We start from the raw sequence: 17,445 nt of genomic DNA, 5'->3' as shown, positions 1-17,445 counted from the left end.
TGCTTTTAGCCTCTAATCTTACTATCTGGCCATTTTAAAGAAAGATTGATCCTGTTTTTAGTTTGAGAGCCAAATAATAAAGATAAGCAGGCTAAATATGACAGCCACTGCTCATCACTTGTTTCGGCCATGCAGTTATTGCAGTAAAGCAATGGAACAAGGTGATAGTGCCTAAAAGGAGAAGAAGCTGATGGTACCAAAGGAGTTATAAATCTTAAGAAAATACGGTTTTAAAAAATGGCATTCGACGGTTCTAATGCTGTAATATTTAATCAAAATGAAGATGTCGCATGTGCACTGGATTCGTTCATTAAGAACTCACATGTGTACTTGAGACATTTCAGCAGAGTAATAGAACTGTATCAGATCATATTTGAGTAGAGGGGCTCGGCTAGAGGGACAGACATAAAAAGAGTTGTAGCTAAGTAGGAAAATAGAGAGGTGAAGGAAATGCATTTGTTTTTCCTAGTCAAAAAACACATAAGCATGTTGAAAGAAAGGATGATATAGAGATTTTGAAGACACATCTGTATTTGAAAATACAGATTTCGAAGGCAGAATATGACATTTAAATCTAGCAATATTGAAAACATGCTTTCATGAGGCATTTTCCCCTCATACACATTCAGACACACACATTTTCTTAAGAGTAACGAGCTGTTTTTGAATGCCAAGTCCGTCTACGGCATGGCGGTAGATCCCCGTCTGATCTCGGGAGCTAAGGAGGGTTGCGTCTGGTTTGTACTTGGATGGGAGACCACCTAGGAAGACCAGGTGCTATAGGTGTAAAAAATAAGGTCCCTGAAATCTGTGAGGTCAACTAAGCGTTGTCTCGTCTAAAAGAGAAAAAATAAATAAAATAAACAGCCAAGTTTTCCTGAAGCAAAAACTTGTATTCCTTGTTATATTATTTATACAAGGCCATTAGACTGAGGTGGTTCAACTACCTTAGCAGCCTAATAACCAAATTCTAAGTATGTAAATTCCTCAAGATTAAGAAATCAAAACCTAAGAACAACTAATCACGAACACACCCAACTCCTGTTGGTGGAACTTTTCTGGTTTGGTGCTGCCTGATTCATTGCTTTTTTGCTCAAATAAATTCAAACATTTTAATATGCCTAAGTTTATCTTTTAACATCTGAGATAAATATATTTTCCCAAATCACTGTTATTTCCTCTTTCTCTCTTTCTCCTCTCCTGATCTCTGAATACTAACCATATTAGATTACAATGATCAGACCTTCTTCCCCGTTTAGTGAGAATCATGTAAAAAATAAAAATAGAGGATGAATACAAAGCTCTTGAAGTACATCAGTTTCTAAAAGATAAAACCCATTTGATTTACAATTTTGAAAAAATGAAATAGTTCCAGATGTTGGATATTTAGATGCTTTTAAACCAAAGAAAAACTAGAATCCTGATTTAAAAGCACTTTTGATGAGCTAACTGTTTTATTGACAGGACAAGGAAATGACTGTTACTTTTCTAATCTACATTTAAATAGTCAAAGTGTAGCTCCAGTCCTTGCCACTCAATATCTGAGGCATGGGCACTTTCTTCTGCTTTTTAATTTTCTCAACTGAAATTTTCTCATACCCATCCTTACTATTAACTAACTTTAGTATTTTAGAAATGTGCCCTTGTGTGTAGAACCCTAATAAAATAAAACACAAGCATCTTTAGTGAAAATTACATTGGCTATTTCAATATTTAATGATAACGTTTCTAAGTTGCTCTTTGCTATTTCTCAACCGTTACATTTTGAGGCAATAAGGAACTTTATTGAATGCAAGTAAATGTACACTTCACCTTTCTCTTTCAATATGACCTCAATCAATTAATTTTTCCCTGGCAAAACTGTGTTGCAGATGTTGAAGCCTGGAATATTTCCAGCTAACTAGAGCTAGACCTGTGTCAAATAAAGGACATTTCATATTTCGAAACAGAATCACAAGCAACTTTTGGCTTCTTTCACTCAAGTCAAGTAAATGTATAAAAACTGGAGAATCATATTATATTTTTATTAATAAGCATAGTGTGGATAGTATATTAATTGAAAAATTAACTTGCTTTCATCTTCTTAAAAAAGATATATCTTAACTAAAAACAGAATTCCAATGCTACACATATAATAAGGAATAGGAAAGCATTTTTTTCTATAGATTTGAAGATTTCCATAGATTTGTTTCCAAGCTAATAGTCAATGAAATTAATTTCCTTGTAGCATAAGAAAGTCAAAATATATACTCCACTGGATGACTTACTTGGATTATTATATTATAAACTTAACAAACCAGTGGAAGAGTTATTAGGTTTGGGATTAATACAGCAATTAACATATTGAGTAATTATTACATAAACATATGTTTTATCAAGTCAAGTTTTATCAAGTTTAAACATGTTTTATCAAGTTTAGTTTTGGAAACTTTTGACTGTATTATATATATATTTTTAGCTAGTCTATTGCTCAGTATTAGCTGATAAAATGATTTTAAAGTTCTTTTTTTAATCACATTAAAATATAGAATATATATAAAATAATGAAATATAGAATATTGTGCCATGAATTATGTGCTTACTTATCATATAAGAATAATAACACATTTCAGAATGGTTAGAACATCCTCACAACATAAAATAGAATACTTAAATCAATGGATTTCTATTGTATAATTGGTAGAATCTATGTATATTAACATATTTAAAAGTTGGAAATCCTGTAGTCAATTCATCTGAAATATGCCTATTTATCTTCTTTAAACATTGAAATATGCTTAAGGTCATGAAGAATAAATTAAAATAATACCAACTACAATTTATCTAACAATTACTAGGTACCGTTCAAAATTCCAAGTGTTTTATATGCTATTAATTGATTCAGTGCTCACAGAACCATATGAAACAGATAATATTATTGCCTAAAAAGAGTGAAACTCAGGCAGAGAGAAATAATTTCCCCCAAGTTTATACAGCTACTAATTGGTAGGTCAGGATTCTAACCCAGGATTCTAGCCCTCAGAGCCTGCATCCAACTACTTTGGTTCTTTTCTTGAAGTTCATGTGTTCTTTTCTTTTTATTTTTTTTTGTATTTTGTTCATTCGTTTTTGTTTGTTTGCCTGTTATATACGCTAGGCGAATAATTTCTGTTTAGAGCATATAAATTCTATTTGTCAGGCGATAAGCAGGGCAATAGGAATATTAAGATGAATAAGACAATTTTTACCTTTGAGATGTTTATGGTCCAATGGAGACAGAAGTTTAAAAAGTATTTTAAATGTGAATCCTAACCCTATCAATATCACCATAAACTAATATATTACAAAGAAATACTATGCTCATTACTCAGCATTCAGAGTATAAAAAGTACTACAACCTTCTTCTTTATTTACTTATTTATTTATTCTTTCACCTCAACACATTCAAATGTTTTTGAGCTCATATTCTGTATAAACACTTCTAAGCTCTAGAAAAAAATCAAGTAAGTAAAATAGAAAAAGCTATCCTTACAAACCTAACAGATCAGTGAAAATATTAAAAAAAATAATCACACCTAATTAAATATATGCAATTTGGAGTAACTACTCTGTGTGAAAAGCAAATAATATAATGATGAATTATGGTACTGACTTCATTTACATTCAAAGTTCTGAAAAGGTTTTTTTAAGGAAGTAAATTTAAGCATAGCACTGAAAGATATATAACAGCTGGCCCATCAAAAAGTAGATATTAACATATGGCATGATTTATAATTGTATCCCTCTATATGCATAAATTTATAAATCCAATATAGGGTCTCATTTGCTAAAGTTCAAATGAATGATATAGACCATTCGTATCAAACTTTTATATTTTTGACCTTGAAATCCATCACCAGCAAAAACCTGGGATCCAAAATATAGTAGCCAACATTTTCTTTTGTAAAAAAAAAAAAAAGTGGCATTTAAAAAAAGTGACAGAAACAATATCTGTCATTATCATAATTTCAAAAGAGAATTTTAAGACCAAAAATATAGCAACAATAGAATTAAGTATATTTCTTTAAAATAAATAAATTTTTATTTATCTTTTTCTTCAATTCATGACCTTGATTAAGCTCTGGGAATCATTGAACTATGAATCTTCTGTTTCCTTGAGGTATTTATCAGCAGACTGGAATTGTGTAATGAAATGCATCCTTTTAGATGGAGTGACCAAGAAGACCAAACGGTCCTGGGACATTCAACAGAAAATGTGGGATACGAGATAAGACTTGAATCAGACTAAGAAGCACACAAAATGTCATTCTTGAAAACTTAGTACACATGAGAACTGATAAAGTCTAAAATGGAGCATTTAGTGTCTCAGTCTTCCAAGTTTCCTGAAATGTAATAACATATTCATATATACACAGTCACACAGATATCTCTAAACACACACAGACATACTCATACATACAAATATACATATTTACATAACCATTAAATGTTAAATTTATACAATCTGATTGACTTTGGGTCTTTCCTGAATCATTTTACACCTCTAAACTCAGACTGACAAACAGTGCACCTGCTTAACTGGGCTGAGTGCCAAGGAAAAAAAAATCAGGGAAATTAATTTCCAAGAGCAGTAGATAAATGGCACACCTCATTAGAAAATCTATTTAAAAGGCACATCAGGAGATGTCTGCAAGACTTTCATAAGAAATTGATGCTTCCTACCATCATACCCTTGCTGTCTCTCTTCTCAAATTACTGATCTTACTTCCTGGTAATAAGATTCAAATTCAAGTTACATTTAATGAATGACTCCTTTGTGCCAGGCACGTATGTTTTACATAGATTATCTTATCTAATTCTTATGAAATTGTTTTCAAATAAGTGTGTTTTGTGGAATGCAAGCAAAAATTACCAAAAGTTCTTTGAGACCACCTAGTACAGTCATGTAATGAGATTTTCTTCTTATGAAAGAAGATGCTAATAAATTATGACCCTTGTTCTTGGGCAAGAAAAGCCAAGAGTTACTGTAATTTTTTCCTGTACATTCTGACCTAGAGGGAATCAGAACATTTATTAATGCCTAAATTTGTAGTCATTTCTTTAGAAATCCTGTCCGCGTCTATTGCCTAGAGAAAAAGTTGTCTCTTTATAAGTAAGGCAAAGAAGTTCATAAGGAATTTCAACCAAAGTTCACAAATTCCGGTCCTAGAAGAATTATTAAATTATCAGGGTCCCAACTTTGTTTCCTGGAAGGGCTTCCTGAGTCTGCAGAAGCTTGAGAGACAAGGCTTCTAGCCACCTTTGTGACCTTGAGCTTCAATTACTGAAAAGCATCATTGATCTGCCCCCTTTCCCCATCCCCCAATTTAGGGTTTCTGAAAACATTCATCTTCCAGGAGACTACTAAGGGCAGAGAGGATAATATCCAGGTGATAAAATATTTTAGTTTGTTCCTGTAGTCTTGAAATAGATATTAATGGCTAACCATTTCAATTTTACAAGTATCTTGTTTTAGATGATAAATTATATAGTCGCCTGTGAGGGTCCAGAACTAGGCACCCCAAGTTGTCTCTCATTATATGCAGATTACTTTCAGCTAAAGGCAATTTTAGCTTCAGGCCCAAAAGAAAATCCCCTTTTTAATTATGTAGAAGAATTTGAATTAAGAGATTATCAGAGATAACTTCTTTTGACCTACGTATAAGGCAAGCAGATTACTGAATGTCTGCTTTTCTTATCATCCTACAATGAAGTCTCCAAGGCACCTTACTTCATCCCTGGCTCAAGATATCTTATATACCTCAATCCTCCTTTCTTATCTCTGAACCTCTCAGGTATGTGGGGTCTCTGACTCTTTTACGTGTGTGGGGTTCCCGTGTGCATGAGATTAAGTTTGATTTTTGTCTTGTCGGTCTGCCTCCTATTGATATGATTATTCTGCCAGTCAAAAGAACCAGAGGAGGGAAAGGGGAATTTTGTCCTTTCCCACACATCCTATGTGGTAGTTTTGTATGCTGTTGAAACATTAAGCTGGAACTACATTTTCCAGAATTCCTTTAAAGTACTTTCCAGGTAACAATTAGGCACAAGAGAAGTTTGTGTGAATTTGGCAGGTAAAAAGAAAGCAACAGCCACATTGTATATTCTGTGAAGTTTGATATAGGGCAAGTGCTGTTGCAATTCATGCACATTTTTATCGATATGCTGGCTGATCTTGACCTGGGGCAGCAGCCAACAGCACTTCCGGTTTCCACTGGACCACCTCTTTCAACATCTTCAAATCCTGGCCAGATGCTTTTGCAAATGTGTTGGTGAAGGCACCAATTTATCCTGTAGCTCATTCACATTATCCTAATTCAAGGTGGTAAGAGTCAAACAAGTTTCTAGTTTGTCCTTGTCAGTTTCAGTTTGTCTTTCGTCTCCTCTATTCTATTTCTATCTGCTCTTTTCAATGATGGGGTTCAAGGCATGATACCCTAAAATATGGCATCTTGGCATATTAAATATTTTCAGCTAATTTTGAGAAGGACATTCTGATCTTCCCCTGAAGCAGGTCATAAAATCCTCATGTGAGAGGTGCCCTCCTGATACCAGGAAGAAAGGAATGTTCTCATCTTCCAAGATGCTCCGAGGAATCAAGTGAACAGGCTTTGCTGTTTTCCTCAATTTACTACAATTAGCTCATACCCTTTTCTGTCCTATCACATTTTCCCACCACTTTCCACTCTTCATCAAAACTAGGATAAAAACGTTTAGGTTAACTGCTTCTTAAAGTCTTCTTTTCCTTATGAAAGCTCCACATAAAATTTATATTAAATACATTTGAATGCTTTTATTTTATTAATTTGTCTTTTGGTAAAGGAGCCCCAGCCAAAAAATTTAGAAGGATCGAGGAAAAAAATATTTTTCCTCTCCTATACCAGTTTCCATCCTGCTGTCTTGTGACCCAGCCCCAGACACACTGCAACAGCCTTAAGTTTACTGTTTAATCAGCTCCCATGAATGCATAAGCCATATAACAAATCTCCTAGTCTATATCATTCATAATGATTCTACTCTGATCAAACTGACAGATACACTATAGTATTATTTGAGTACTGTTTAAATATTATACTTATTAAGAAATGAGGGTAGGTAAAAATCTTTTTTTTAATATCTGTTTTTTTGTTGTCTTAAAATTGGTCTTGTTTGATAACAATAATTTAAGTCACAAATTTTGTAAATCAGAAAGTGAGATGCTATCTGCATTTCACAGACAAGAAAATATAAGTTTCTAGTCACGTTAGCTTGTATGTTGTAGGGCTGTAGATTGAATGCAAGTCTTCTGAAAGACACACATAAAAGCCAATTCTATATGTGCCTCACAAGCAAATTATGTACAGATAAATCAGATCAAACTCAGAAAATAAAGAATTTTGAAGGTTGCTCAGTGGAGAGTCATTCTTCTCAATCCAATACAGTACTTGCTTATGAAAATATATTTTTATTTCTCTACGAACAATTTTTTAATGACTTTAAAGCCTTTGCCTACTTTTCTAAAGTACCAGAGAGTAGTTTAGAACCCAAATATAACTGTCTTGATTGTCTGGCCTTCAGAGTTGTTTCCAGTGTGTTTTCTTCTACCACTAGCCTTGCTTTTTAAACATTAGCCATACATATTTCAAAGACTATTCATAGTACAAAAGACTCATCATAATATTAATCCTTAGTAAATGTTTGAAATGTATCAATTAAATATAACATTAGAAACATAAGAGTACCATTTACATTTTGAAACTCTCATTGAAACAATTGATTTTTTTTCTGTGAAAAATCAATATTAAGAAAAGGCAGGTTAGAACTAACTAAATGGAGAAAAGAAATTAGAATTTTAATATGAATGGATGTGTCCCATCTAACCAAACATTAATATGAGTTACAGAGTTTGTACTATAATTATATAAATTCCTTGAACTTATATTCTTCAAGTTCCAGAAATTGATCATTTGAATTTTAATTAGTTAAAAGTATTTGAACTTCTTATTTAAAGAATTTATCATTGCTCCTTTAAAATTTCAGCTTTGTGTGTGGTTTTTTTTTTTTTTTTTTTCCATTTCAACTCTCCTGGTGAATATTTATTTTCCAAGATATGGCCTCGTGAGTCATCCTAACACATCATCTTTCTCTTTGCATCTGTTATAAATACAATACCTCTTTGTCAGCTAGAGCATTACATGGCTCTTCTTTATGTTATGTATAAGCATTTACCAAAAGATATATAACTTAGCAATGTAATTTTCTCAGAGTGAAATATATGGTAGCTAGCCTCCAAATATCACCCAATGATTCTTACTTGCTGGTATGCCCATCCTTATATAGTCTCTTCCAACACTAAATATGACTGACCTGTGTAACCAGAAGGATTTTGTAGAAATGAAAGTATGTGATTTCTAAGTCTAGCTCATGAAAGCATTGTGGCTTCTATGTTATTCTCTCTTGGATCACTCACTCTAGGGGAAGCTGCTTGCCATGTTGAAAGGACACACCAGCATTAACTTGACAACCATGTGAGTGAGACATCTTGCCAATTGTTCTGCCACCCCATAAAATCTTTCAAATGTCTGCAACCTCAAGAGATACCCTAAGCCAGAACCACGCAGCTAAGCCATTCCAAATTCCCGACCCATAGAAACTGTAAGAAATAATAAATAGTTATGTTGTTTTAAACCATTTACTTTTGAGATAATTTATTATGCAGCAATAGATAACCATTACGAAATATAATAACATTTCATCTTTTTTTCTTCTTTAAAACTAAATGAATTGGGCTGACTTTGGTTAATAAAATTATATAGGTTTCAAGTATACAATTTTATTTTATAAACATTTTACTTTTTTACATCTTTACAATTTTATTAGATGTATTTATTAATTTTTAAAGTTGGTCGAACTGACGATTAAATAAAAATTTTGTGATAAATATCTGTTTCTTCATAACGTAAGAAATTGTTTTAAAATACAAATGATGGCACTATTCATACCTTTAAGCAACATGCAGCAGAAAACCTACTATGTGACAGGCATTCATATACAGAGATATATAAGACAGTCCCTTTCTTGGATAGGTTTAAGTTTCTAAGGGAGATGGATAAGAGAACAGATCCTTATAATATAATGTGTTAACTGAAGTAATACAAGTGCTGATAAAACACAAAGGAATGAAAGCACAGTACAGTAAATTATTCTTAGGAAGTCTGAGAATGTTTTATAAAAGAAGAGGTAGGTATTGAAGAATGAATAAAAATTCTCTAGATAGAAAATTGAGGAATAAATCTCTAATAATGATATTTATATTTATACAGTGCTTGTGATAAACCAGATTTTCTTCTAAGCACTTCAAATATATTCACTTATATAATTCTCTTAATCTCATTACATAGGTACTATTATTATCTCCACTTTACCAGTGATAAAATTGATACAGAGAAAGGCAAAGTGTCTTTAATATCACACAGCTAGAAAGTGGTAAGGTCTGGATTTAATGTGAGGAAAATCTAGCACCGGAGTTCACATTCTTAATTACTTAAATATGCTTTCTGCTACACTGGGGTGGGAGAGGGGAGGAACGGTATAAGCACAGGCATCAAGCAGTGAGAGTAAATGATAATCTAGAGAAAAAAAGAAAACAGGAAGAACAGTATTAAGTATGGCTATAAAAAAGTACATGAGCTGAATTACGAGAAGAAAATACAGAGCTAAGTCAAGAACTTAAATTTACGAAATTAAATGCTACGAAATTTAAGCAAGAGAAATTGTCGATGAAATTTGTTTTACGAAGATAACTTGGGAGCGATGTTAAACGGGAGACACTGGATGAGGGAGACAAGAAGAAATTGTATTAATTCCCTCAAAATAAAGTCAAGGTCTGAAGTGTAGTAATGGATATGGTGGTAATAAGAGGAGGGAGCAAATTTATGAGACATACGAGTTAGCTGTCATGGAGTATGATGACTAATCAGATGGCAAACAGGTTTAAAAGATGACCTGCAGGTTTCTTTTTGTGGGGAATGGATAGATGGTTAGGTCATTAATAAATATAGAAAACTAGACGAGGAGGCCTCACATAGACAATGTGCTTAATAATCACTTGAAAGAACTGAAGTAGTAGTATCACAGAAGCTGTTTTTACCAGTAATGCCAGTAACATAAGTATTATCCATAGTACCTAATCGTGGTGGTCCAGGGAAGCTCTACTGTGGATTATAAGTGTGTTTTACATTTAAGTAATCTAATCTGAAAGTCTCATTATAGTAGCTGCTCATTTTAGAAAATAATTAAGAAAAAATTTTAACAGAAATTTCTGTAATGCACTTGTTAAATTATTAACTTTACAAATATTAAATTGACATATTTCTTAATATTACAAACACTAAAGAATTATATTTTATAATCATATTTGGTTCTAAAATGTAAATGAATGAAATTTTTAAAAAATGAAAGAAAAGAAATATCACACTCAATATAGGATCAAAGGAACTAAAAGCTAGAGTAATATATAATCAATTGTTTTTCACTTAAAAATCTAGGTCATAATTTTATACTATAGGCATTTCAATTGTACATTCTTTTAAGAGCCTAACTTACAAAAGATACTAAAAGTACTGCTTTTTTTCGAGCAGAGGTTTAAGCTTCTGGATAAATAGCCCTTTTGCTCTGGTTGATACCATGGGATTTTATATGTTAGATGGTGCTTACTTTAGCCCAGCTACAAAGGGTACAGTTTGCAGGGTCGTGTCAGTCACACCTCCATGTCAATACACCCAAATGATATAGTTTTATAACCTCATGATATTTATACTTGTATTTCTTTTAATATAGCCATTTCCTGGCACATGTAATAGAGTCCTGATAAATAATTGTTGAATGAATAAAAATTCATAATGAAAAATAGAAAGTCTCTGAGTATATAGAATGTAACTTATAGTAATTATAGTTTCTAGGTCCCATTGATTTCATTACCACTGAAGAAAGAAAATGGGATGTGGGAGGTGGGCAGTGTAGATATAAAGGAGCAGCACATCAATAGGTTAGTAAAATGTTTTTGCTTGTGGTAAAATGGTGATAAGCATGAAGTCATTTATCCATTTATTTAATATTTACTGAGCACCTGACGGAGTCCTTCCTTTAAGAAACTCACAGTCAATAGTGTATCAGATGAGAAAACAGACAAATAATTTTTAAAATATAAAAAGACTTTAAACAAAGAGAAAAACAATATATTCAGAGATTGAATAAACCATAATGAAAATCTGTCTTTCCTCACTTGTGCTATTCTTATTTCACTTCAAATCCATAAGAACACATGGACACTCAAGATGTAGTATCTCATTACAAGTCATCCTGGAAAATCTTTTTAACACACTTTATTTTCAAGAACTCAAAATAGGATATTTTAATGGGAGGAACAAAGAGTTTGTCTGGAAAAGAAGCTTGAAGCCAGATGGTAGGGGGACTTCGAAATACTTTACACTATTTTCCATTTGCTCAAAAATTTTGTATTTGGCTTTATTTTGTCTTATTTTTCCTACTGTAAAATCTACTAATTACCATTTATTAATGGTTGATAAAGTCCCAGTTCCAAAATTAAAGACGCACTTAAACTTTTTGATCATCATCTTCATGAAATTATAACATTCAACCTTTGCTCGGCTCTACAAATAAGAAAATCTATTTCATTTGAAATCAATGAGTACAACAGGCAAAGAATAGAAGGAAAAAGCAAAGAAGGAAACTAGACTTCAGCGACCTTCAAGCACACTTGTGGGGTGCTTTATTTATTATATTAAAATGGGGTGAAGAGAAACAAAGCCAGACCTAGAGAGAATACTGTTGCTATTAATTTAAAAGCCAAATTTCAATGATCTTACCTGAAAAGTTTTTGTAATCCACTAAATCAAACATAACAACGGCAACAGCTGACCATGTGATTATCAGAGCAATGACCAGAAGCCAGGCTGCTGGGGAGCTAAATGTGGTCACTATGTCCTCTGTGACTGTCCTCTTCAGTATTTTTCCAGGAGATTTGGGTACAGATCCATTTTTGTTGTCTATAACCGTTGTTGTAGTAGATGCATTTCCTAATCGACATTCAGAAAGGAGAATTACAATTTAGAAGTTTACATCAAATATCAATGACAAAACAACACAGATTATATAAGTATATGTAAGTTGCTTGTACCATTTTTTTTATAATAGAAGACACCTCTTTTGTGGCAGGGCCATTCCTTGCTGCCTACTGCCACATTATCCTTTCCTTGGCATTTACCTTCCTCTCTGAAATCTGTAAGCTCTCACAATCAGCACTCATTGTGTCCCATGTTCCACAAATGCTGCCATTCAGGCCACAAACCTTGACATCATCTTGATTTCATTTTTGCTTCTCTCTTGCTACCTCCTATATGCACTACCATATCGGGCAAGGAGTTTTTTGGTCAAGTTGCTTTTTAATAACTTTTTCCTTTGTGCAAGCAAAAAATATCTTGCTTGCATAGATATTTCTGGGAGAGAAACAAAATCAATAATAAAAGAGTTCAAATGGATAAAATTCCTTTTGGATATCCTGGCTTAACTGTATAACTGACCTTTCTATTGAGTCCATTCATTTTTATTTGTGAAGGAGCACAGAAGAACCAAAACAATAATGTGGGAAAATCTTATTATATCTAGTAACTTTTTTATTCCTGCTTTCAAGAGTCTACTTGTTCATGAGAGAAAATTTTAAAAATACAAAAATAGCAAAATGAATAAATAGATAGATAATTCTTTATAATCTTACCATCCATAAAGAACCACTGTTGACATGTTCCATTTACATCTATTTTTATGTACCTACATATAGAAATATATTTTATTGATTTTTGACAAGTCATCATCACACTGTTCTTTACGTTTTTAATAGACAGTGTATACTAAACATGCTCTCTTGAAATACATGTTCCATAAAATTCCATTTAAGTGGCTGTACACATGTCATTTCATAGCTGAGCAAAATTTAATAAAAAAGCTTTCTACCTTAGAATATGGCAAAAGTTTTCTCAGCACACATTAATAATTATTTATTTGGAGAAATTTCTACATATAAAATTTCTAGAACAAATAATAACTTTTATATATTTTGAGAATATATGTATGTATTTGAAAATAAGCATACTTTTGAAAATTGTGTAGACCAGCAGTCTGTTTTCCTGTTCTTGACAATAATGGGTGTTACAATTTTTTAAAAAAGTTTGCAATCACACTGGGAGAAATTTGCTTCATTTGCAACTCTTCGATAACTAAAGATGATCTTTTTGCATGTTTATTTTTTTCTGTATTGTAAAATTTTTGAGCCCTTTTAATAAACCTCTTTTTAGTGGCTTATAAAATTGTGTACACATATACATACATAGCTACATATATATGTACATATATGTAAATATATTTGTACATACATAGATGTATATGTAGATACATGCATATGTATTTACATATATGCCTGTGTATATACATAGATGTATACATACAAAGGATCTTAACATTTTATCTGAGCTTTATGTTGTAATTTTTTCCTGCAAGTTTGACTTTTTCTTTTTATGGTATTTTTTATGTACAGAATGAACATTTTAAAACTGTGTAACTTTTTTCATTTTTCTGTGATAATGTCTACCTTTATATATCTAGAAAGCCCATCACAATAGAGAGTAGGCATATCTGATTATCTTGACTCATAATAAGTTAAATCTGAAGGAAATTTAGAGATCATCTAAAACAACTATTTCATGTTACATTTAAGAACAATTGAAGACTAACTAGAAAATTTAAATGCCTTTCATAACATTTTCAATCCCAAATTTACACAGATGTGTAGTAAATATTGAATACTAAAATATTCCTAATAATACTAAACAATCCAAATATTTTTGCCAAAATCACAGCTTAAAAACATACTTCATGTATTTTAAATATAAGCCTCACTGTCTATAATAATTTAATCATTACATATTAAGAGAGAGAAAATTTTGATTAATCATAGTTAATATATACTTAAATATTTTCAATTTTATATTTATTGCTAATTACATTTCCAAAATAAAAAGAAAGCAAACCCTAAATTTTCAAACTTTTTAAATATATTTCACGAAACAAATTTTATGTAACTGGAAAGACTTCTTGTGGTTATTCAGAACGTGCTAAAAAATAATGGAAAGGTTTTAGTCTTTTAAAACTGAAGGGAATTCTTTGTACTCCTTGAAGCCCTCAGAGTGAAATTACAGTGTTCCTTTCCATCCTTCAGCCTCTTGCTCTACCTTCCACAATTCTTCCTTCAGTTAGGTCTAGCTTTTCCACAAAAACAGTAAGGCAAAAAAGTTATGTTGTGGGTTTTATAGACAAGAGAGATTGAGATTGACTCCTTGCTCCTCCCTGCATTAGCTGAATGGCTGGCTGGAAGGGCCCTACTTCACCTCAGCTCACTTCTGAATGAAAAGAATCTCTATGTGAGGAATAAAGTTGTATAGCTCAATTTACAGGTTTTTGGTGGGGGAGAAATAACTCATGTCAATTGCTTGGCATATTTCCTACTATGTGGAATTATTCAGTAAATGACAATATAACAGCTACTGAACTGTCCTTATTATCATCACCATCATCATTACTATTACCACCACCTCATGGCTACTGCTATGATTATGACTACAATCATTACTATCATAAGAAGAGGTTAGGAGGCAGGATTAACTTTAGAAAAAAAGGCTGAGGAACTGATTCTTTGATAAATGCAGGCATTTATTTACAATTAGTAAGCATATACATTAGGCTAAGGTATTTTCCGGGAACCAAAAAATGATGCTATGACTGACTCAATGTCTTTCCCAATCAATTAATTGATTTCTTGAAATACAGGAAAAGAGGGACACATACTATAATTTATTCATATTAATGAAGACTGTTTTGTATCATTAACAAAATTAAGAGAGAGTATTTGTAATGAAGTAATTTTGTTATAGTACAAATGTTATCAGTGTAACTGAATTCTTTAAACCAGAAAGATAAAGTTTGAATCTCCAAACAGATGTGTACACAACAAGGTGCTTATGGTATAAATCCAGTTCATAAGACAATTTTTAGTTTGGGAGAAAGAAATGAAAATATCGCATGCAAATACTCTAGTTAATAAAGTTTTACTCTTTTTGTTTCTTTTACCAAAAAGGATACTATTCTCTTCATAAAAATAAGATAAATGACATAAAAGTCTATGACTGACTAGAGAAAAGAAAATAAAATACATTCATATTAGTAGATATTAATAATAAATAAACATAATCAATGCAACTATTTTTATATGACAATGGTAAATCTAAGCCCATATTTTAAAAGGATTAAAAAGCTGTCAGGGAATGTGATTAGTAAATGATTTAATTAAAGTTTTTAAATGACTTTAGGTAAAAATTCACAATAGCGACAATGAGTCTACCTTCTTTTTTGAAAAACTGTATGAATATATATCCCAAGTTCATGAACTCAATTTAGTCAAAATGATAGCAAGATGGAAAAAATACCTTTGAAAAACATATTTCACAGACTGTACTTGAGATGGTGCTCAAAGAAGGAAAAATTATAAAGAACTCATATCATATCCTCTCATTGATTTTTGTGCCAAATTCCCATCACTTTTAATGGCAGTTCTGAAAATGGATAAATGATAGAAGTGCTTTGAAATGTGATTTAAGACCCAAGTGGGGTTACAAGTGAATCAAACCTTAGGAATAATGATTTGCAAGAGAGTAAGTGAATTATAAGTGTTTAGGAGAGGCCCACCTGAAAGTTGATATGTTGCTAATCTCCAGTTTTTTTAACTTCTGGAAGGCTTCCTACTACCATTACATAGAGAACACTGGAAAAATTGCTTTTGCACTTCAGATTCACTTCAGTGAACTGTATATTAGAGAGCATTTCTATAGATAATATTATACACACCTGCTTGGCATCTTGTAACTAAAAGAATAAATTTACTGAGATTTGATATCAATTAGTTGAACCCTGGTCATATTTTTATAAGAAAGAAATTTTTTAAAGAAAAAAGAATTTGTACGTTTTTTCCTTTTTGATGAGAAAAAGAAGAAACTATATAAATTCAAGAAGTAATATAAGTTCAGAGTTAAAATGCAACTTTTTTATTTTTAAAGAACTGATATATAGATAGATGATAGATAGATGAGAGAGAGAGAGAGAGAGGTAGAAAGAGATATGTAAATATCTCTCTCTATATATATGCATTCCAAATTTTATTTCACCTTATAATCCTGCCAAAACAAATATGCTACAGTGTTTTAAATAGATGAAAATGATAGTTAACATTAAATGATTTTGAAAGTATTTCCTATTTTTTTTTCTTTACAGCCTCAAATTTTCCACTTAGGAATTAATCAAGACTCAAAGGTGAGTGAAATACATTCTGAGTATCAACTGCAAAACCACAAGCAATTTGAAAGTTATCTTGCTTAAAAAATTATTTTTTGCCTTTCTTATGGAAATACACCAAGTTGTACCTTTCTTTTTCCATTCAAAATTAGTGCAGAAGCCACTCAGAGCCAAGCGGAATAAAACTGAGGGGAAATAAATTGCCTGCTCTGACAGCTGGTCAAGATAAATGCAAAGAACAGAGTGTGTAATCTGAGATTATTTAATGTTTGAGCAGCACTTTGAAGATGACAAGAGCTAGTTATTGATATGGCGGAAAAAATGGGAGGTAAATACTACTGAGCAATTTGATATGGGCAATGCTTCTTGAAAGTTGGCATCTCAGAATTGGAGCAGAGCAGCTAAGATATGTAACAGCACTTTCCATGCCTACTTTTTAATTTCATTGCTTTTGATTTCATACAAATTATTTTGATTGTCAGACAGCCAGAATCAGCTTCAAAAGAAGCGGAGATCTGGCTAAAAGGCCATGTGACTCTGCTCCAAAGTAAAATGAAGGACTGCTTAGGCAGTGGTTCCAAAGACCAGCTTTACAGTCAGGTTATGCATGGAAGAATAAATCATAAGCCTCCTGAAAGAAGTCATTTAGCTTCATCATGCCTTATTAATCAGATAAGGAAACTGCCAAGTGCATTTGCCCATTACTATTCCTATGGGACACTGGCAATACAATCTTTTTTGAGAATGCTCAAGGAAAATACCTGTATTCTGGACTCGTATAAATAAAACATTATATCTTCATTAAATAAAAGCATTAATTCTGAATTTTGTATTTCACTGTGTTATGTGGTTTGTGTACTATTAGTATATTTTTCCTTAAAGAATTAGAGAGTAAAGGAGAGAGAATATATATAACAGCATTATAAAAATATATGTTTTTCCAAAATTATATTAAAAACCTAATTTTCAATTATGAGTAAGAATGATCTTTGCTATATATATTTTCTCAAATAATCAAAAAACGTGTAT

At 31.9% G+C, this 17,445-nt stretch overlaps 1 protein-coding gene across 4 annotated transcripts in view; it reads right to left on the bottom strand.

Annotated features, from left to right (window-relative positions):
• Positions 1–17,445, bottom strand: part of TRDN (triadin) — a 241,034-nt gene that overhangs the window by 184,696 nt on the left and 38,893 nt on the right. For 2 of the 4 annotated variants that reach the window (XM_011358757.1, XM_011358761.1), the window contains exon 2: positions 11,886–12,095. In XM_011358757.1, the coding sequence (XP_011357059.1) occupies positions 11,886–12,095 (210 nt within the window). Of the gene's footprint in view, positions 1–11,885; positions 12,096–17,445 lie in introns of those variants that run through there. The other 2 variants (XM_011358759.1, XM_011358760.1) reach the window with 1 other exon arrangement.

Source organism: Pteropus vampyrus, unplaced genomic scaffold (genome assembly GCF_000151845.1).
Source record: "Pteropus vampyrus isolate Shadow unplaced genomic scaffold, Pvam_2.0 Scaffold43, whole genome shotgun sequence".
In the NCBI taxonomy this organism is placed as follows: domain Eukaryota; kingdom Metazoa; phylum Chordata; class Mammalia; order Chiroptera; family Pteropodidae; genus Pteropus; species Pteropus vampyrus.
The sequence above is the reverse complement of the archived record's forward strand: the minus strand, read 5'-3'. Positions and strand labels throughout refer to the sequence as shown.